We start from the raw sequence: 15,040 nt of genomic DNA, 5'->3' as shown, positions 1-15,040 counted from the left end.
GGAATGCATTCGCCTCACTGCTCCAACATGCCATGCACCAGTACCCTGGCACAACCCACTCTCATGCTTTGCAGGTTCTGTTCTGACCAAGAGTAATTTTAGCTCACCAGGTGTCAAAATCCACTATCATTTGGAAGGGATGCACTGAGACATGCTGTAGAATAGCTCCTACTCAGGGCACACCTGAACTGCTGCAGGAGTTTTGGCAAGACCCATGCTGCTAACACTTGTGACCTCTGAAAAAACAGTGAGGGTGGAAGATCACCGTCCTTTTTCTCCATTTTTTCCCCCTTCTTTTCAGCAATGTCATCCCCCAATAGCAGTGACTGTTCCTCTCCATTGCCCTCTCTGACCTGCTGCCAGGTGTGCTCCCCCAAGCCCTGCACCGGAAAGTCTGCGCACACTGCACTGCTTTAGTGGTTCTTGCCCACACTGAAAGAGAGATCCAGATAAGCCCCTGGAGACACGCTTCTTCATGGCAGCAGAGCTTGAGGTACTAATAAGAGGCAGATGCTTTCTGTCTCTTCAGTATAAAAGTTCCCCACAGTCCCGGGGGAGAGAAGTCCCGCCAGCGATGAGGTTCAAAACCAAATATCCCACTTGGCAACTGGTAATACTCTAAATCTGCCCGCATATAGGAGACCAGGCAACAACGCCCTGTAAAATGCTGCTTCTACACAGCCTCCTTGCTCCAGAATTGAGTATCAAAACCCCACAACGGCCTGCAGTTAACTGTTGTGTGGTTTGAAATGAAACGCACCTTCCAGGACAAGTGGCCTGTTTAATGATGCTCCGTAATCACGACAAGCCTGTTGTCTTGTAAAAGTATGAGGTTACACACAGCTGAGCATCCTCAGGGCAGGGATCCTCACTTGGCCCCAAATCAATTGTCAGCCTATATTTATTCAGTGGGGGTACTTGTTTCTCAAGATGACCTGTCTCAAGCTCTGCAAGCCATCAGTAAAATCAGAAGGATTTAACGTGGTATGTTTTCTCTGGCTTTGTTTTTGGTAATTTGCCTATGAACATTGCTTTAAACTTCCTTATGGCTTCACTTAAGATATCTCCTTTTGGGAAAAAAATCCAAGTGTTTTGCAAGCACTGGTATTACATTCTTAGCCTTTTAAAGTTCTCTGCACCACAGGCTGGATATCAGGCAATAACTCCGTGTTTCTGTACAATCGCTTCCTGCAAGGCTGAAAAAATGTGAGGGGCCAGAATTAGAGTCAGTTCAGCTTTTTTCCAGTACAAACACTTGCATGTGCCTTTTTAAAATCTGACTTTCATTCACTGATTTAATCATATCATTCCTCAAAATTCCCCTAAGCAGCAGCATGTGGAAATGAAAGTTCTCACGTTGCTTAAGGTCTTAAGGTAAGTTTTCTCCAAAGAGTTTTCATACCCTGCAGGAGAGGAACACTTTTGAAATTTGTCCTGAATGACTGTTCCCCTTTTCGGCCAGCTCGTGTGAAAATTACACAGAACACAGCCTCAACTGGTACTTGAAGGAATGTTCTCACTTACAGAACAAAGAGCTGCAGCTTCTTAGGGGAACTAATATTTTAAGCATGGAGATCCAAAGTCCTACCTAAATAGTTCACAGAACTGTTTCTTAAGAAAAATAAGTTTTCACATTTGTTTTTAAAATCTCAGTTTTAAAAATAAACATTTTTATCACTAACAACAGTGACTTGGAGGCTCCTCGTGGATTATTTTTTAATTAAAACTACAGAGAACTGCACAGATCAGGATTAACATACAGTTTGTTGTAGTCTGGAACTATGCCAGGTGATGCTGGGATTGCTTCAGTATTCCAAGTTCTGCCCTACCATAGTCATACAAATTAAGGCTACATTTTTCTTCTGAAAGTTCATTTATTATATCATATGGTCACATTCATGATCTTAATACTGGTAGTTCCTCAGGAAGGCTTCATATTTTAAGTCATTTACAGATACCTAGCTCACTTTCACATTAAAATAGAATTTAATTCTACTTAATACCTTATTTTTATCTTTATTTATTTATCTATAATTAGGAGCCTTAGTACTTCCTAGAGTCCCAAGTGTTCTGTAGGTGCCAATTTTCTTACAGATGAAGATGACTTTTTTAGTGCAAGAAGATTTCTCTTTTGCTGGCAGCACCAGTAAAAGCATAAGTGACTGAAACGAGAAATCTAGCACAGGCTTTGGATCTCATGCTTAATATATTCATTAAGGTTATGAGACTGGGAAGAAACAGCACATTTGGTCAATGTGATTAACACATCCTTCCAGAAGTGATCCGTGGGTGGGGAACCCCATCTTCCACTGCAAAGGCACCTCCTCCACCACGTGTACTGGAAGCAGAATCTGAACATCCCAGCACAAACAAGAGCTGACACCGGAGAAGCCAGAAAATGGATTCTGGGGAGTTTACCGGGCCAGGGAAACGTAGAAAGAACTGACCTAGAGGCTCCAGAGAATAGTCAGGCTTCACCGAGATCCAGAAATTCCCTCCAAATGTTTAAAGGAAAAGAAAAAAAAAAAAAAAAAAAAAAGGCAAAGCGATCTTTTAGCTTCAACGTGCAATTGCACTGGGTTTTCTATTGCCAGAGTTGCTGGCGCTACTAAAACTATTTTTTTTTCCCCACTAAATGAAACGATTTTAGCAACAAAGCTCAGGAATCTCAACTGTCTTTTGCTATAAAGCAGAAAGCCCCTCTACTGAGAGGGGAAATGCTTAACAGCATCGCCACAGGTAATTTTTTGGGGTTTGGGGTTTTTTTGCATTTGTGAGATGATCCAGCTGCAGGAATATAGTATGATATATCACTCACTCTCTGGTTTGAATACTTATTTGTGTACCGCAAAGACGAGTGTTATATGTGTAGGACAGAAACATGGAGAGGTACCAGTTCAGTTTTCCATCCTTCACAGCAATGAGACTGCTTGATTACTAATCAAATTTCAATAACTTCCTCAGATATCCCAACAGAACCTCTTCAAACCTGAAATATTTTTGTGTTTGGTGTGCTCGGTAAGACACTGAAGAATAAGTTTTTGCCATTTTTATATTCACCCTTGCAGGAAACACCAGACAGGCCATGCAAGAGCTCCTCAGAAACAACACATTGTTATCATAAGTCCAAATTTTGGGTTCTTAAGATTTCATAGCATTTGGAGTCAATCTGTTGACACGTATGTGATCAGACAGCCATGGCAGTACCATACATGCATTTGAGCTGCAGCCTGTTTCACATATGAAGGAAAAACAAAAACAAAATGCTAAAATGTTAGCTGTTATTTTGGGAAAAAAAAAAAAAAGGTTACATAAAGTCTGTTAAATGTTCTGCCCTTTCAGGTGCTGGGATTCCTGTTTGCTTTCTCAAAGAGGGGGAAAGCAATTCTTCTAGCACAAACACGCTGTTAAAATACTTTCAAGAAGTAGTCACAGACATTGTGGGGTTTTTATAGCAGTGTTTTTACAGCAGCGTTTCCTGGGCTTCCTTCTCGACACAGCTGTGCAATGCCCGCTGTTATTATGAACTAAACAGCCTGGGTGCAGTTCTGGTGGAACCTGCCCGAGATAACAGCCACAACAACCCTCTCTATGTGGCTCTGTTCTAGTTGCTGCCTCTCAGGAACAGACAGAAAGCGTGTAGGATAAGAAATGGGTGGAAGCAGGACTTTGACCATTACAGTGGAAGACAGCAGAGAAAGTTAAAAAAAAAAAAAAAAAAAGATGGAAAAAGGAAAAAAGAAAAGATCCCAACAGCCAAGATATCCTGTGGATTTGGCTGAAGCATTCTGCGGCTGCCCGCCCCTCCCCAGTCTGCTCTGAGTCCATGCAGCAATAATATCCAACCCCCGGGTTTTGTCTTCACGGAGTCAGTGACTAACAAGTTTAGGAAATGGAAACAAGCTCACGCTCTCTAAATAGAGCTGCAATATAGTGTGGGTGGGATATACACAAAACTAGCTGAGCTTTCCCCCAAAAAGCCCAGAGGTCACTGAACTAAGTAACTGAGAGTATAAAACTGAGGTTAAGCCTTCTTTCATTTTGTGCATGCACGTGCAGGTTGTGTTAAAGGTTGAAGACTGCACCACCTGGAGGACCAAAGGTGGGCTTCCAATGCCAGTGTGGTTAGAGTGGAGTCCACTGTTGCACCATGTAAGGTCCACGAAGCCAGAGGCGCTGGTGGCAAGAACTACAGCAACACTCCTGCCCACCACCCTGCCTATAGCTAACTCCTTATGTCACACCTCCATCATAGTCTTTGCTTTGTCATAGATTTATGATCTTCATTTGCTTAACCAGTTGCAGGGTTAGGATAACAAGCCGTATTTGGAATCGCCGTGTTTTTTAATTTCTGGAATAAAGCTTTCTGTCATTTTCTGGTTCACTAAAGATTTGGTTACCACATGGCTTGAGGTGAAAGTTGGAAGCGTAGGAAATACCGCATTTCCCATGAACTGGAGATGTCTTTTTGGCTAGCTCTGTCACTCCCACCCATTCTGTTTTACTGCTTCAGGACTTTTGTCCTTGAGGCGACAGTATCTGTGGCTATCTTCCTCAGCGCTACCCGCACTGCAGAGATGGAGGTCTCCTCCTTGCCAACACAGCCTGGCATTTGCAGTTGGTTCTTTAGATCTTCTTGTCTGTCTCTATTTTCCTTGCTTAGCACTGATTCTTCATCTGGGAATCACGACCTGACAGGATTTTCCAGACTAGCTGAGGAATTACCACGTGTTTTGAAAAAAAAAAAAAAAAAAAAAAAAAAAAATGCATTTGCACCTTAGCAAGAGGGATCTTTGCTTACCCACAGAACTAAACAGGGAAAAAAATGAAGTGTTATCTTATCCCACTGAAATTGCCTTAAATTAAAACTGAAGTTTGGCCCAGGGATGGGGACTCAGCTACATATGGAAGGAGACAGGGATGTTCAGATCAGGGGAGAAATGACATTGTTGCCTCCAGCTTGGCCCCCCCAGCTTGAATTGAGACCTCAATTCAAATTTCTGCTATGCCACGTGTTACCTGGGACAAGTCACTCACACCATCTGTGCCCCTTATCTGTAAAATTAGTACAATTCTTTGCTAATCCCAATACCAGGAGAAATCTGAGGGCATCAGCTTTGAGGTTTGTGGGTGTATGAAACTCAGAGTTAACAAAAATGTTCCCACCAGATAAAACTTCCTTCTACCACATTTACAATGTGTTTCTGTGTCAACAGTGCACTGTATATTCCAGTGCTGTTTGCTTTTGATTTTTCTTAAAACAGTTGTCCTTTCTCACGTGCAAGCGTGGCAGACTTTGTTTAACAATTGTAAACGCAATGTACGTTATAGATAACATTGTCAGTTTAAGAACAAGACAAATTTATTTGTAAAATTATGTTTACTTGTGATCTGTGAGCTGATATGCCTCATGCTTCCTCTTGCTTTCCCCCTCCCAATGGCAGCGGTAGTCAGCCTACGGGTTTTAACGACTGGATACGTGAACCTTCCATAAGAGGTCCTGCACTTGCTCCCTCCTGCAGAAAGCTGATCCCTCTCAAGAATGAGAGAATGCTGGCTAAAGAAACAAGGTTCCTGGACTACTTTCATTCTAGTGTCTCTCTTCTAGCTTTAAGTTGTTCATAGTGTAATGCTTTTCACAGACATGAGCTAGTTTGTTTGTTTGTTTGTTTGTTTTTAACAACATTACTGCTCTGAAATCACGCCGTATTTCTCTCTGTTGATTGCCTAGCGCTGAAAGGTACAGACAAAACAAGGCTGAAAATCTTGCATTACTCTCATTATCTCTGTGGTCATCAGTGAGATGTAACCAGAAAGCCCAGGTGAAGAACGGCTAAGTAAAATAGTGAGGTAAAACTTCAAGAGAGTCCCCAAGGTTTTCCCCACCTGAGGAAAGAAGAAGATACTCTGTTCAGCAGCATAAGTGGAAAGAGGGCACAGAACTGGGCACAGCACTGATATTCTTAGGATGTTTTTCTAGTAAGAAACAAACAGGTTGGGAAGACAACAGGAGATTTCAATAGAGTAATGTCTGTTGGAGATACCTGTTCCCCACACAACCAAGGCACCTATCATCCTGTACACGAACAACACAAAGAAAAAACGCAACATAATATGGGCCACAAATGGCCTCGGTAATCAGTATATGAATGGGCTATCTACACAGTTTGCTGTTCCGAGTGGTTTCGGCACCATGGCATGTTGTTAGGGTCCCCCGAGTTCACAGATCATGTGAAAAGCTTCTCCGCTGTCCCTCGACACCCCCCAGGCTTAGACAGGTGGCTCCCTGCTGTGTTCCAAAGCAAGCTGCTTGCAAGAACTTCTCTCCATACCTGGCATAGCTTGCCCCTAGAAATTAGGGAGGGCTCTGCAATGGGAACAGCTGAGTGGTCACTACTTGTTTGAAAAGTTGAGAAAGAGCACGCACATATGCGTTGGTTGGATTTTTATTTTATGAAGTTGAGCAACCAACACGTTCTCTGTCTCTCAGCACCAAAACCAGCAAGTTGGCTAGGTTTTGGCTGTAACAAATTCCACAGATTTCGCTCCAGCACACCAGCATCACAAATTGCTATGTCTCTGGTGACTTTTGTTCACATGCAAGAACTGCAGCAGGGTGCCTGTCAAGCGAAACATCGCATGCAAACTTCACAACACGCAAGAAGAAAAAACTGAAATGGCTAAGTAATACTAACAGAATTAAGGGAATGTTGTCTGATGGTCCTTTTTTCTTTCATGGAATACTTGCTCCAGATTACCTTTGATGACACAGAGGAGCCAATATCTTGACCGGGACTCTGTGGTATTTCCCACCGTATTTTCACCCAAGATGAAGTAGTCGCTTCTCAGCCCTGAAAGGTTACACAGGGCAGGCAGGCGAGGCTAGGGACCGTCCTCAGCCCACCCGCAGGTGTAAATCATTTAGGTCAGGCAGCATAGGAAGAGGGCATCGGAAGGGAGTGTGAACTCTCTCCATCTTTACTGCAACCAACACAAAGGGCAGCGTTGGCCTAGGGTCAGGGTGCGTTACTTCGTTATCCTACTGAGCCTTCCCCACCCCCACCCCCCCTTAATAGAAAAACGCATATGTTCTGAAACGCTGACTGTATCCCAAACCACAAGCTGTTAAATTGGCTTCACACACATTTGTGCGAGATCCAAAGGGAACAGTTGAAGTCTGTTGATGTCAGTAAAGAAGTTCCCTGTGCCTGTGCTCATGGGCTGACACGTTCTGGTGATTTACCAGTCAAGGGCATGAGCCATGTGGCTGTGGTGTCAGTCACCTCCTGTTTCGCGGCATTCAGCGCTGCCAAATCTAACTTATTAATGATAGGCTGACTGTGGGCAGCTTTATCCAACTTATCATTACCAGCAAGCACTTCAGCTCTTCACTGCCATCCTGAAGAGATATCTGGTGACTGAAGAAAAAAAAAAATCCATTTACCCAACCTACTGAGTTGAAAGCCAGCTAAGGCAGTCCCCGTGAGTGGTGGTCTCATGGTGACCTGCATTGTGATATTGCTGGCTTTCTCACGTGGACTTTCTGAGCTAGCTCTCAACTCTGGAGTCTGGGTAGAAGATACAGAGTAGCCACCCCAGCTTGGAGTTCAACCTCAACTCTCAAACCCACACAGTAAAGCAGCCAGAGTAGTTCGAGTATTGCAAACTGTGTAGCCCTGGTAATAAGGGGAAGGCTTCTTTCCCCACCAGGGCTACAGTTTGCAATATTTGAACCAACTAGATCAAAACTAAGCAAAAGGAGACTACTTGACTCCTCTGTTCTCAAGTTCTGTCCTAAGCATTTGGAAAGTGTGTCTGTCCCTGACATGTACAGCCTCTACAGAAAAGGGAGAATTTCTGCCCGGCTACAAGGATTAAGGAAGAAAATATACGATACCAATTTTTTCCCCACTCACAGAGGACCTGAGCATCTGGGTCTTCCACATAAGGAAAAACTAAACAAGGAAGAAAATTAGGACCCTTTTCTCAGGGTCTACAGGTGCCAGCCTCTCTCCACAAAGACCCCACTATATATATATAGGGTTATAACCCTTGCAACCACCGCTCCTTTTCCACAAGAGCCTTCTTTCATCTTAAGCTGATGAACAGGAAAGCTGAATGATTGTTCAAAGTTTATCTCTTTTAAAACCTAAATGGTTCAAACGGAGAGTGCAAACGTTATTGTGAGTGATAACCACAAACACCCAGTCTCTAAGAGGTTTCTCAGGGCGAGTGCTAAATATTCCTTCCAGGCTTGAAATTCTTTTTAAAGTACCTCCCACAAGTGCCTTCCAGATCTGGTGTGGCACAAAAGCCACACCTGTTTCTTCGGTGCCTTTCAGAACCAAACCTCCCTGAATATAATTGGCTTATTTTAGTAACATCCACCCAATGAGGTCATTTTGCAGAAACCTCATTGGAGTTATTCAGGCATGTTCAGTTTGCTCAAGGACTGTTATCATAAATTCCCTCTCTATATAAGTTCTCTGAGAAGATGAGCTTCTTACAGATTGTCTCCTTACTGGAAGCCTCATAATTCTGCAAAAATGGTGAGTCCTTACATCTTATACTCTAAAAGACCATGGCACTGCGCTAAAGATTTTAAAGGAGGTTCTGTTGGATTTATCTCAGCACTCAGAAATCTAAGAAACTTGGAGAAAGTAGAAATTCTGCATTTTGAAAGCAAAAGTCAGACAGATAGGCCCAGGCAGGTAAGAACCTCGGGTAAAAGATATCAGCATGTGTATGGCGGGAGATGTCGATAGGACTCCAGCTAAAGCTTTTTATTATAACCTGTTTTCACTTACATGTAATGTTTGAAGGTAATCTCTTTTCTGTCAGAAAGCAGCTCTGTTGTGTCTCAGCCTGGAACTGGCCTTCATTTTTGTGAACAGTCTGGATAATGTCTGAACATTTAGTTAAACTCAAACCCATTATCTTTGTTTTTACTCGTTTGCAGCTCATTTGCAGTTCTGTGGGTTTTAACCTCTCATCTGCAAAACTAAATGCTAGTTTTTCCTCCTCTCATCTCTCAGATATGACTTCTTTTTATAAGTCACCACTTCTACCCTGTACAAACCCCCCACATATAGATATATGATACACGTGTGTGTATGTGTCATTGTTTATTCCTGGTCTACCTTTCCTCTCTTACCAAGATGTTAAAGTCATCACAGCTAATTCCATCCTAGAGTTCTTGCACTTATTCCCTTCATATTCCTAGTGAAAGCCCTTCACACATTTCAAAAGAATATTGAAGGATAAGGGACAGGTGGAAGAATTTAAGCTGACTTTCCAGACACAGCTGTTGACAACAGTCATAAAATATAGAATTATCTAGGTTGGAAGGGACACGTGCAGGTCATTCGGTCCCACCTCCTGCTCAAAGCAGGGCCAAATCTTGAGAGTTCAACTCCAGCTAAAAAGTTCTTCATCTTGTTCCTAACTTCAATATTAGGGTGAAACATCCAGTGGGTGCTTCAGACTCCACTGAAGAAGTTTTTACTGAGCGAGCTTAGTGGCAGAGACAGTGACCGATCCTATGGAGAAAATAATGACAAGAAAAATGAATGGGGAGGGGCAAGAAATAGAACACACTCACAAACAGTATCCGAGTCTATCAATCTCATAGTAGGCAATGCTTGATTTTAACAGCTTGGAAAGGCACGCTTTGTTTCCCCCATCCCAAATGACGTTCTGCCTTTGCTTCTTCTAAATATCTCAGTATTCCTGACTGTGTGTTAAAGTGTCTAAGTTGCAAAAGACAATTGGATTTTGCTTTGAAACCACAGTGTATTTTCCTATTTCTAATGGGAGCATTTATCATCAAGATATCTTAAATAGCTACTGAAGTATTAACTCTGCTTTCTTGTTCAGAAAACCATCTTGGCCTGCCTTCTTGTTCTTGCTGTTAGTGTGACACTGTCCAATGCTTCCTGCTTCCTTCAGCCATTGAAGCCATGGATGTCTGGTGGTGAGACCATAGGTAAGAAGTCAACTGTCCTCAACTTGACAGATATCAGCACAAGCACTGCCTGATTTGGTTTGTGCATTCGGTGCAATTTATCACAATTTAGAAATAAGTGGAAATGTTGGAGAGAAACCACTAGGAAACAGGGGGGAAATTGGGTGTGGAGAGCAGAGATTTTATAGTATGTTATAAAAAAGAAGAGTTTATCTGAGGAGCATGACACAGGCCAAATTACAAATGAATTTTGTCCATAGGCTTAGTTTATCTATCTGCACGAAGTAACAATTCATATTTTCACTATGACAACGTATTTAGAAATATATAAGGGAGGTAAAGGGCCTTTCACTATTTGCGTGTGGTCAGTATAAAGCAGGAAACTGATTGATCAGTGTGCTGAACACTTGCCAATTTACTCATTAGTTGTTTCCCTATCCAAGGACAGTTCGTAAGGACAAAATAGCTGCTCCCCTCGAGTCTAGGGCTGCTCTTCCTGAGCACAGCTAGGTTACCAGTCTCCAGATGGGTGGAACTGAAGGAAAATAGGCACTTGAAAGAAACACACAATTATTTGACCCAAGAAGAGCTGATTTGTACCAATACACAAAATAAACCAAGTGCCCCCAAACAGAGCTTTTTGTGGGAAAGCTAGTGCTACTACTACAAAAATGAGTTAGCATTGCCCCAAAAAAGAACATATTTATGGGCAAAGACACAACCTAGAACACCCAAATCCTCCACTCTGTCTCATCCCGTCTTCATAAAATCCTGCTCTCCCGATCACTCATTTAGGAAGCCTATTCTGTGACTGTTGGACAGGAACTTCATATCCAATATGTGCTTTCTTCCTGCAATTCGGGCTTGGGAAATGTTTCCCGGGCAGATTTAGTCTCGCTCTAAATGACAGTCAACAATAGTTGATGTTAATGAGGGAGGAAGTCAAAGCTTTTTCTTAATTCTGACCAGGTCTGTGCCTAGTTTCCTTTCTGCTGGGTGCTCCGATTCCTGTACTTAAAGATGAGCTACTCCAGGAAAGCCAACGCTGCCGAGAACCACAGGAAACAGGGGGACGCAGAGTACCCTTCTCCATGCATTAGATTAGTAGCAGTCCAGCTGTTTTGGCGTCCCTTCATGTTTGCCAGATAAGGATGCTAAAGTAAAAAGCCAACAAAGATCCCAAGTGTTTTGTACATGCAATAACGTTGTGCACTATGTTCTCAGGCTGCCGTGACTTAAGTGGAGAGGGGCACGAATTTGGTTCCAGCTGGAGGACCGCAGACTGCAACGACTGTTCCTGTTCCAGGGATGGAATCAGATGCTGCACCGCGTGAGTTCAGAGCGGCAGTGGGGGCTTTCCTCTGCTGCCACGATACAGCACAAAACACTTCCCTTCACACAGGGATGCCTGAGAAACGACCGTGACCCTTCTCTCACTCCATATCACAAAGTTACACATTAACCCAACACCATCATCACTGAGCATGCAAGAAGTTCCTCTGACAAATATTCTTGATTTTAAAAAAGGACTTAATTCTTCTTGGGGCTATGATTTCAGGCAAGATACTGATTCAAGACAGAATACGTAGTTACTTAAGAATTTTCTACTGCTGGTAATGCATGTCTTCCCAAAGCCACACATAGCCCCTCTTTACTCTGAGCAGCAGCTCAAGATACACCGGCCTGTCTGTAATTTTTACTATAGTGACACCCAACTACTCCTGCAATTCTTGATACATGTTATGGCTGAAAAGGAGAACCAATGATATTTGAGTAGCAAATAAATACAACAAACATCCCTTGGGTATAAATCAGATCAGTGAACAACTCTTCCCTAATCCTGCTTAAACAGCAGGCAAAGTAACTTTTGAGCTGGGAGCATTGTCTGAGCTCCCTTTTCTGCTCCTGAACACCTCTTCAGTATAGCCTCTTCTTATTAAAAGCGTAGATACCATCTCAAATGGAAGCTGTTTACCTCTTGGTCTCATCACCTCTTTGTCTTTCTTTTTCCTATGACAGCTATGCAAAACCAGTTGGCTACGATGAAAAGAAGTGTGTAAGCATTTTCAACAAGGAGACCTGCACTTATAAAGTAGTGGAGAAAGAGAATCACTCAAAAGAATGCCCAGTCAATGGGTGGGTGGGCTAACAGAGGATTGTGGATTTGGGAGATATTTCCTTTTTTCTTTTTTTTAAGGGTTCTCTCACAAATTCAAAAACACTGAAAAATGCAGCTGTTGAGCGAAGTCTACACGTAAAGCATAACACATAACAACACTGAATATATGCTCACAAAAGACTCCCTTGGTTTCTCTGCCTTCTGCTTCTCCATCAAGAAAGAGCTGACTTGTTCCTTCCTTGAGAGCAGAAATTAAAGCCAACATTTTAAAGCATCCTCAGTAGCTGCTAATCTTAGTTCTTCTCCAGTCACACTTCAGTGCCACGGAGTATATTCTGTTATCTGTTCACAGCTGTATCTTAAAGCTAAAATAAAATTAGATGAAGCATCAGAAATTAATGTGACATTTTCTTCTTTGAGGATGGAAACCTAAAGAATTAACATAAAAAAACCCACAAAACATGGGAAAGAAGTGAAAAGCAACTTAAAAATCTTTCTGAACACTCTCTTTTCTAGGACAATGTCTAATATGATGTTCTTTTATCCTATATGGTTCCCTGGATTCTACCTATGAACTGCAAGAGCCAACAGCTACCCAGTGTGACCCAGCACTATACTTCCATTGCACCCACAGCACAGCAGACCCAGTCCTCAGCTTGGGGCTTGGGTAAAAGAAAGGGTCTTTTCTTCAGAATAACAGTTAAGAAATTCAAGTTATTATACCGGCCAATGGGCAGGACTGAGGGTGGATGGAGAGACTGACCTGGACTGGGCTCAAACAGGGAAGAAGCTCAGCAAATCCAGAAACAATAACTGAGAGGGATATATGTGATGGTATAAGCTCTCCCTCGGGGTACTGCTTCATAGTGTTTATGGGTACATTGGTTCAGTAGCCTCTTTCCACAAATGACTATGAGCTTCCTCTGTCCTCTTGCTCTATTTCCCCGTAATGGAAAGAGCGTGCTAGAGCTTCCATAGTTCCTCCTTTCAAATTATGGAATGAGCACATAACTTATCAGCACGGCCTGGCCTTGCTGTCTCCAGGGGCAAGACGAACCTCAGCTTCTATCAGCGTTGACCACATGTGCTCCGGTAAACAACACAGGACCCTAGGAATTACACCCCAGTGTTTCATTCCACATCTGCTTCCCTTTCTCCTTCCCCAGGAAGGCCGCCCTGTTGGTTATGCTTTTTTTTTTTTTTTTTTTTTTTTTAAATTGCCTGCCACATGCTCTCTTGGAAGAGGGCTCAGAGTAATGTACTTTATACAACTGTTCACAAGCCAAAGCTGCTAATGTCACTGTGCAAATAGACTAAAGGTGTCACTAAGCCCATAAGGCACTTCCATCAACAGCAGTAACAGTTACATCTACTGGGAAATTACATCTACAGGGTTCTGCATGATTTGGCCTGCATCTGTCCCACTTTCTCCTTTCTAGGCTACCAAAAAACATGCAACACCAGTTGAGGTCTTGGGCTCCACATCAGATAAGACACAGATTTCAACTGGCTGCCCAGGAGTATGCACGAGATTGGGTTGTAACTGAATCAATGTTCTTGTGAAGCCCAGGAAGATGCTGTATGTAGAAGTTCAGAGCTTAACACCCAAAATACCTTAGTCTGAGAAGAAGGGATACCTCTTCCCTCATTACCTTTAGACAGTGAGATTTTGATCAAGTGCTTACCAGAGCTAGCTTGACAATTTGTCTGTTACAACACCACTTTATTTTGTAGTTTACCTCCAAACTCACCTGAAAGTGACAGCTAAAATAGTTTTTTTCTAACATCTACCCTTATCTGGAAGCTACTGGGACCTGTTTGTGGTGGATTTACACAGACAGTCAATTATAGTGCATTGTGGAACAAGCTTTGTAACCAACTATTTCGGCACGTGATTAGTTTCTGTCTTGATCAGGTATCTTTTAGTGATAAGGAACTGTTTCATAGGCCCAGTCAAAAATAAGATCATAACGCTACTCAGGAAGACTACAAACTAGAGAATACAAAGACTAAGAGTATAACAGTAACCAAGAAGTAAGATGCTCTGATCACATTTCTGGAGGCAGTGGTATAAACTTTCTCAGTATTTGCAGACATATTCTGAGTTCAGTACAGAGACACCTGCTTCTGAACACCCAAATTATTCCTTTTCGGCAGTACCATAGCCTAAACTGAAAATGTTCACGACTCTGGAATTGTGACCTGCATTTGACCAATGCTGAGCGTTGTGTTTGTAGTGTCTGTACACAAGAGGTCAAGTTCTGTGCAATCTCCCAAAAGAGGAGCCCATCTTCCTCCCCTCCTCAGTTAATTTCTGCGTCACTAAAGTCTGCCAATTTCTTTTTCTCCAGTGGTTTTGAGGGCACTGGTCTTTTCTATTCCGCTGCAGGTCATGATCTAATCTCTGAAACAGACTGAAATCCAATTAAATCCATTCACCCCTGAGCTTCTCGCAGTGCGCTTAAGTTTGCCAGTTTGAGTACTCTCAGACAGAGTAGAAGCAGATGAGGCAGCCCCTTATGTAATGTCTGAAAATTGTCCAAAGGCCGAGACCAGTACAGCTCCCGAGTCATTTCGGATGGACTCTACCCAAGCATCAAGGCCATGAGAGGAAGTTTAAGAAGTAAGCCATTATTCTATCTGGTATTGCACAGGCACCATCAGCCTACAGACAGGATTCATGTTCTCAGACGTGAATCTTGCTGTTTTCAGCAGGTAGTGCATTCAGATTCACAGCCTGTCCCAATATCCAACATAGAGGAGCAAAAAAGTTTGCCTGCCAAGAGGAGATGGCATTTGTGAGGCCATCCTGATTTGCTATAGGAGAATGGAGTGCAGAGAGATCAGTTTTTGAGCTTGTGTAAGTCTTCAACATTTTTTATACAGCATAAAGGAGAGATTTTTCTCTGTGTTATTGCCATCCCAGCAGCAGATGCCATTTGAACCCTGCTCAAAGA

The 15,040-nt window shown here is 42.7% G+C and overlaps 1 protein-coding gene across 1 annotated transcript; it reads left to right on the top strand.

Moving 5' to 3' along the window:
* Positions 1 to 930: 930 nt before the first annotated feature.
* On the top strand, positions 931 to 12,113 carry LOC309674412 (beta-microseminoprotein-like; the record flags this gene model as incomplete). Its single annotated transcript, XM_082486437.1, is given in 7 exon segments — positions 931 to 984; positions 8,441 to 8,461; positions 8,465 to 8,502; positions 8,504 to 8,549; positions 9,877 to 9,985; positions 11,189 to 11,294; positions 11,984 to 12,113. Coding segments are annotated over 7 exon segments (504 nt in total).
* Between the last annotated feature and the right edge of the window lie 2,927 nt (positions 12,114 to 15,040).

Source organism: Vanellus vanellus (genome assembly GCF_965231255.1).
Source record: "Vanellus vanellus genome assembly, chromosome: 7".
Taxonomy (NCBI): Eukaryota; Metazoa; Chordata; class Aves; order Charadriiformes; family Charadriidae; genus Vanellus; species Vanellus vanellus.
This window is presented reverse-complemented; position numbering and strand designations above follow the sequence as displayed.